The sequence below is a fragment of the Penaeus chinensis genome, chromosome 23 (genome assembly GCF_019202785.1).
Source record: "Penaeus chinensis breed Huanghai No. 1 chromosome 23, ASM1920278v2, whole genome shotgun sequence".
Classification (NCBI taxonomy): domain Eukaryota; kingdom Metazoa; phylum Arthropoda; class Malacostraca; order Decapoda; family Penaeidae; genus Penaeus; species Penaeus chinensis.
Window position 1 is genome coordinate 17,058,382 of NC_061841.1, and position 7,500 is coordinate 17,065,881.

At 35.2% G+C, this 7,500-nt stretch overlaps 1 protein-coding gene across 33 annotated transcripts in view; it reads right to left on the minus strand.

The window, feature by feature from the left end:
* The window catches only part of LOC125037396 (basement membrane-specific heparan sulfate proteoglycan core protein-like), a 362,744-nt gene that overhangs the window by 4,653 nt on the left and 350,591 nt on the right, over positions 1-7,500 (minus strand). For all 33 annotated transcript variants that reach the window (XM_047630535.1, XM_047630533.1, XM_047630526.1 and 30 more), the window contains 10 exons: positions 7,390-7,500; positions 6,993-7,186; positions 6,498-6,662; positions 6,089-6,283; positions 5,452-5,633; positions 5,107-5,243; positions 4,620-4,817; positions 3,672-3,884; positions 3,119-3,266; positions 2,120-2,431 (listed from right to left, as the gene is read on the minus strand). The exon at positions 7,390-7,500 is cut by the window's right edge and continues 43 nt beyond it. In XM_047630535.1, the coding sequence (XP_047486491.1) occupies positions 2,143-2,431; positions 3,119-3,266; positions 3,672-3,884; positions 4,620-4,817; positions 5,107-5,243; positions 5,452-5,633; positions 6,089-6,283; positions 6,498-6,662; positions 6,993-7,186; positions 7,390-7,500 (1,832 nt within the window). In that variant the 3' untranslated portion in view covers positions 2,120-2,142. The remainder of the gene's footprint in view (positions 1-2,119; positions 2,432-3,118; positions 3,267-3,671; positions 3,885-4,619; positions 4,818-5,106; positions 5,244-5,451; positions 5,634-6,088; positions 6,284-6,497; positions 6,663-6,992; positions 7,187-7,389) is intronic.

Genomic DNA, 7,500 nt, shown 5'->3' on the forward strand with positions numbered 1-7,500 from the left:
AGAGAGAGAGAGAGAGAGAGAGAGAGAGAGAGAGAGAGAGAGAGAGAGAGAGAGAGAGAAAGAAAGAGAGAGAGAGAGAGAGAGAGAGAGAGAGAGAGAAAGAAAGAGAGAGAGAGAGAGAGAGAGAGAGAGAGAGAGAGAGAGAGAGAGAGAGAGAGAGAGAGAGAGAGAGAGAGAGAGAGAGAAAGAAAGAAAGAAAGAAAGAAAGAAAGAAAGAAAGAGAGAGAGAGAGAGAGAGAGAGAGGGAATTACATGACTGAAAATTATACAACTTGATTTGTGAGGTAATTAAACTCCTACAATCATTTCACATATATGAAAAAAGGGTACAGAGTTTAAAGATGATGGTAAAAACTGTATCACATAAAAGTCGTACAGTGCCTAATAATTACGAAATAAAATTAATCCTTTTAGACTGAACCACATTATGCCAAGAAATGATCATTCTCATTCTATATGCTACAAACAATATCTAACCTTCTTATAAAGAGGCTTTTAATGGATGAAGAATGATCCCTCTCTGTCTGAAATGTCTGGTGCAAAGGTTATGGCGATCAGGTGTGAAATAATCGTAAATATCAAAGATGAATTTGTGCTTTCCTCTTTATTTCTGAAGTTTTTGTTATGGTCAAATCATTGAATATTGGAATTAGGCTTATACCGGATTGCTATAACTCTGATGCCCAACCCTGAGGGACCACACAATATGCCCAAATAAATGTGAGTTTATGGCAACAATGCTCTGTTTTTTGTAAATACCTTTCCATAATTTAGTCTAATATTTATATCAGTCTTCTGGATGTCTTGAGATGCAAATATTTGTTATCATATCTAAGGGACAATAAACATACAGAAATGCATGCTACAGGTATGCACTCCTACAGTGGGTGGCATAAGCTGTGATATCCATTATGCTGCAGTTATGAATGTTCATGTAACCCTAGTGGTTGTAAGGGAGTGATGATGAAAGTTAGTAATTTTTAAATAATAATGTTAATAGTATTTCAATAATTAATTAATTTTAGAAAAAAAAAGAAAAAAAAAAGAAACATAATTTCTAACTGAAGTGTATACCTACTCACCCAGTGTATTTCATGAAAGAAAGTAAAAAAAAAATTGGCAAAACAGGAACACCAAATTACTGACAGCAAAGTTCACAGATAAGAAATAAGGTAACATGTAATTCACCGAAATGGGTATCACAGTCTGTCCCATTAACACTTATTATAGTGGTCTAATAATGCAAGTAAACTACAAAACAAAATGAATAATATGAATAACCAGGGCACTATCAAAAAAGCACATACACAATTGTCAAATAACACAACAATATAAAGATAAAGCTCATATGACATTTTTGCCATAACTTTTAAAGTTACAGTTTTCTTTACTTCTTTGTACAATCATGCCAGTCAAATAAATAAACAAACATGATAAAAGGAAATGATACACCACCTAACACCTTGCAGTGGAAACTGATACTATGAGCCACTACCATTTACCAACAGATAGGAGCACAAACTGCAATTTAAGCAGAGAAAACTAAACATATGATTATTGAATGACTGGCAATGGTGTTATGCTTGATATAATGTGCTGTCAGTATACCTATGAGTTAGTGTATGACATCTGGCATGCTGGAAAATATTAGGATTTATGTCTCTGTGCACCTTACTTTTATGCAGTGACAATGACCAGTATTTACTCTTCCTTCTTTGTTATATGGAATTAGCAAAATAAACATTTCATAGCATTTTAAAGTGTAAAATGGATGACAAGATAAATTTGTACTAATACATTCTGTTTTGGAATATATATAATTCTGAGTACAATTTTCACAAGATATCTTACATATTTAATTTATGCTTCTGAGATGTTTTTTTTATGAAGGTAGAGTGCAGAGGATATGTTTATCTTATATGAATGTTTTAGTTTTTTGTAAGTTGTGTCTGCAAGAAACAGGATTACTTTAGATTTTATCTAATCAGTATGCAGGCTATTCCTTGTCTTGTTACTTAAAGAAATATAAACATAATACTCCTTACCAATGGATTTTAGACTTGGGGAGAAAAAAAAAAAAAAAAAATCCACTCTCTGAAAATGTTTTTTTTAACCTTACCAAAGCCATTTCTGAGTATCCTTTTAGTTGTAAACTTTTCTTGAGGTTTGCTCAGTCCTTTTGTAAGTCCTGTGGTTGTAAGCAGGCCTAGTGTAGTGATTTTTCTCATAGTTGTTGAAAACACGTGAACTGCCCTGATCTTGGGAGCCTGGAGAGCTCCAACCTTCAGAACTCCCTGAGTTCCTGCCATGAGACCTGCCTGAGCTCCAGCTGCTAGAACTGCTTGAGCTCCAGCTGCTAGAACTGCCTGAGCTCCACCCACCAGAACTGGCTGAATTCCGTCCCTGAGTGGTGTGCTTCCATCCACTAGAGCTGTTTGACCAGGGATGGAGGATTCAAGGGCAGTCATCAGCATGGTGTACTACGAAAAGGGGCTATGCGGCGTCCTTGGACATATAGTTAATTCTGACAGGTTAACTCTAAATGGTAAGGGCATGATGCAAAAGGACAATAAATGCAGAAGCAGATGATATACAAAGAATAACAAAGCTTTTGCATTGCATATTAGCTTTGAATGTCACAAGCTTTCTTTCTAATTTTCTATACAAAATACAATATCTTAAACAAGAATGGATTGTACACTTAAGCTGCTTTGTCTGGCATCTCACTACCTAGTTCAATGTAATCAGTAATTACATTAGGTAAATTAGGGACTGCTTTAAAGCTACCTGCTTTATGCACTGTCTGGATTTAAACAGTTATCTTGCATGCTCAATATTTTTTCTGCATTTACATGAGGGCAACATGCTTGAAATACGACAGGACTTATGCATTTAATCTACTTTTATACACACATGACAATATTCTAAAACTTCCACAAAAACAGTAAAAACACAGTCTCTACATACTACCTTTCACAAGACAGTCTGTTAAATGCTTGAGAACAAGTTATAATACATTTATAAATTAGAACAAGGAAAAGTCATAAATAAAATGTTTTTTGGAACACCTATGCTAGAATTTCTATTGATTTCTTTCTTTCTTAACCAAAGATCTTACCTTGGACAAGTATTTACATTGATGCCAGAGAGCGCACGATCCATAAAGTTGATTAACTGTTCTTCGCCAATGGCCAACCTATGAATGCAACCCTGGAAGCCTGTTGTGTAGACTCCATCTGTCATGAGCGCAAGGTCCGGGACTCCTCCTGCAAGTCAAGTAATGTACAGTGATACACTAGGCTAAAATAATGCAGAGCAATATAAAACAAAAAAAGAGAAAAGCAATATATACTGTCATTGTAAGTAATGTATTTTTTTTCACACAAATATTGAGCTTATATTTAATTTTCATATCATCCAAAAGTTTATCATGTATATCAGAAATACAGAAAATATTTATAAAATGCCATGAGGGAGCCCCTGGGTTTTTGGGATTTCTACCTAACACTGAACAATATATAAAAGTCACACACTAGTAAAACACAAAGGTAAACAATCCAGTCATGCAAGATATGAGCATCATAGACCCTCTCTCCTATAATCCGAGTTGGGCTCATGTCTGAAGCCATTAGTCAGAATAAAATCTCTTGAACTCAAGACCCATTACTTACCGATATATATATTGCCTTCAGCATTCAGCATATGCAGAATTCCAGGACTCTGTCCATATTCACGCACTGAACCATCCAACTCAAGTACTCCTTGTCTGCCAGCCCTCTCGACTGTGAGTGTGTGCCGCTCTCCATCGTCAACACGACTCGGTGACCTTACCATGGCTGGTCCAGTTCCAACATCAAATGTGAATTCTATTATTCCATCCTTAACTGGAAGATAATAAAATGAAGGGTAAGAAGCTGTTTTTGACAAAGGGGACAAAATACTAATCATAAATATACATATCATACATCTGCATATTCTTGCACACATAAAATGCACACACACACACACACACACATTCACACACACACACACACACACACACACACACACACACACACACACACACATATATAATATATATATATATATATATATATATATAAATATATACATATATATACATTTTATATATATATATATATATATATATATATATATGTAAGTATGTATGTATGTATGTATGTACATACATATATACATTATATATTTATACACATATATATACATATATATATATATACATACATATATATATATATACATATATATATATATATATATATATATATATATATATATATATATATATATGTATATATATATATATATATATATATATATATATATATATATATATATGCGTATACATAAATCTATATTTACATATACTTATATATATGTATGTATGTATGTAAGTATATATATATTACATGTATAAATATGTAAGTATATATATATATACATACACACATAGCCTACATGCAAACACATACACATACACATGCACACACACACACACACACACACTTTTGGTTACTGTCAGCTTTCATATGCTTCTATGGCATTTACTCTTATGATCTGTCTTTTGTGCACAGTAGTCTCTTTTGGGAATCACTTACTGGCAACACTGATGTAGTCCTGTCCTCGGCCAGGGACTGTTGGCTCTTGCCCGTACCAGAAAAGAAGTCCATTAGGTTTTATTGTGGAGAATTCAAAGGTGAGTTTCTGAGCCTGTCCATCTTCTTGTGGCAGCATCAGCTTGTCAAACTCCACCCAAGAATCCCCGGAGAAAGATGCTGATTCCCGTATGTCTACATCTATGGGGCGGAAAGAGGTTTATTAATGGTCTCTTCCTTTGTTCACTATGTTATGATAACTGTATTTGTCCTTAACTTTCTTTTCTTATCTGATATTCACAAACTGTGTGAGAAAAGCTTACAAAAATTAAAACTTGTAAATAAAATTAATTTGTACTCTAAATCAAAATGGTGACTTATAAATCATGGTGCACATAAGGGCATCAAAACAAGTGCAGTATAAACTCTAATTTCTCACAAAATCTCTAACTTTACAGCTCAAATGGAAAGGAAGAATACAAATACATACTGTGTTCACAATGCTGGCCAGCAAAACCAAGTGGACAGTTGCAGGAGTATTCATTTCTTGATCCAACACATGAAGCGCCATTTTTGCATGGTCGTATAATGGTGCAGACACCAGGCTCCATCTCACAATTGTGGCCACTGGGATATCAAGAGAAAGCTTTATCATATTTCTGACTACCTGTGATGGAAATCTTTGCTTATGAAAGCTAAAGTCCCTAGTATATTATACACCATGTAAGAAAATATTTTCTCCTATCTGATAATCCAGAAAAAAAACAAAACAAAAAAAAAAACAGCTGCCTGTATCACCCACAAAAAAGCACACATACAACTCTAAAAAACACACCTGTATCCCTCTTGACAAGAGCAAGAGTATCCATGTGGTGAGCCTGGATCCTCAGAACACTGTCCATTGTTGAGGCAAGGGTTTGTGCTGCAGAAAGCAATGGTGGCACCTCCACACTGTCCAACATTGGCAGAGTCCACTAGTGATTCTGCCATGCGAACTTGTTGGTCCATGATTTTGATCTGAAATGCATTAAAAAGAAGTCTTTAGTACTAAAATCTTATAATTAGCTAAGCTCTTATGTCATGTGGACTGAAATGCCAAATGTAGAGCCTGTTTTTACATAGACATGCTATGAGTGACTGTGAGAATACCCAAGAAATTATTGCTAAAAGCAAACAATCAAAATGAACAAATTGTGTGTACTATACTCTGACTTCTGTATGAGAGAATAGCACATAGAAAAAGTATACTGCATGAAAAACATCCTTGTCTCCCAGAAGACAATTAGGTAATTTTTAAAAAATGAACGGGATCTACGAACCTGACGAGACTTATGAAAAGGGTGATTTGAAATAAGATAAATTGTCCCAGATCAGATCATAATTTCCACATTTTTAAAGGTTTTAAAGCATTGTGTATGGCATTATATTTACAATCTTTGCAAGATGAAAAATATCTGAAAGAGAATGATTACCTCTTTAACGCATCCTTTAAATCCATCACCCACTCCAACTTCAGGTGAAATTTCCACACGAGTATTGTCAACGCCTCCAATGTACAATGGGGTGATCAGATTCAGCCCTCTGTTTGAACCAGGGGATTCCGTATTTTGCATTTGGCCTCCATTGATTGTCATGGATCCACGACGATCAGTTCTGTTGGCACGTACCTGAAAAAAAAATGTATATATATATATGTGTATTGGCAGTAAAATTAGTAACAGTCAGCAAGTAATTTTTTTTTTTTTTTTTTTAATTCTTGCTTTCATCTAATAATCTAATAATCTCACTGATAAAATATACTATCAATTCTAATGCCTTTAATAGCTTGCACTGTATCCTACTGATGGCAGTACAAACAGCTCTTCTAGCACTGGGACTTACTTCGACCCATTCATCCTGCAACAAGGGTTCACTCTGCAGAGTAGCAGTGCCACTTCCTGTGTTGAAACGGAACTCCAAGCGCTTGTTTCGAATAGCTAATGATGCAAAGTCACCTTCTCCACGATACTTCTGTGAGCAGTACATCAACAAACCATCCTCCAAGCTCTGCAAAAAGAAAAAGAAATAAATGAAAATGAACTTACCACACTACATAAAAAAATCTCTCCCTCTCCCCCCCTCCCCCCTCTGTGTGTGTGTGTGTGTGTGTGTGTGTGTATGTGTGTGTGTGTGTGTGTGTGTGTGTGTGTGTGTGTGTGTGTGTGTGTGTGTGTGTGTGTGTGTGTGTGTGTGTGTGTGTGTGTGTTTGTGTGTGTGTGTGTGTGTATACATACATATATTTATAAATATATTTATATATATATATGTATATATATATATATATATGAATACATATACACATATGTACATATGCTTATAACTAAATAACCATCTCACCTCAGGTTTAAAGTTAAGGTCCACAGAGAATCGTTTAAGTGCTCTTGGTGTTTGGTAAGCAATATAGGATCCATCTCCAAATGCTGGTTCCTGAATCATTATGTCCCTCTCACATCTCTGTCCAAATTTGCCAAATGGACAGAAACATTCAAAGCCTCCTGGTTTATTTACACAGCGACCAGTTCCACAGACACCTGAAATGAAAAAAAGCTAGGACTGTGAATGGGTTTCAGACATATAATTCCCACTTTCTTGTGACTAACTAAAACCTTTCTTTTAAATGCCCTAAGTAACTTTTCAAAACTATCCTATTATCCTATTTAATTTCATCTCACTCTGTTGTAGCATTTATATTTACTTCAGCTTGTGTAATCATGTGTGATTCAAGTTATCTCACCTGGATAGCAAGCCTCGCCTGTGTTCTCACACAGTCCACCTGAAAAGCCAGCTGGACAAATACACTTGTGGCCCACTTCAGTGTATGCTTCTTGGCACACACCATTGTTCT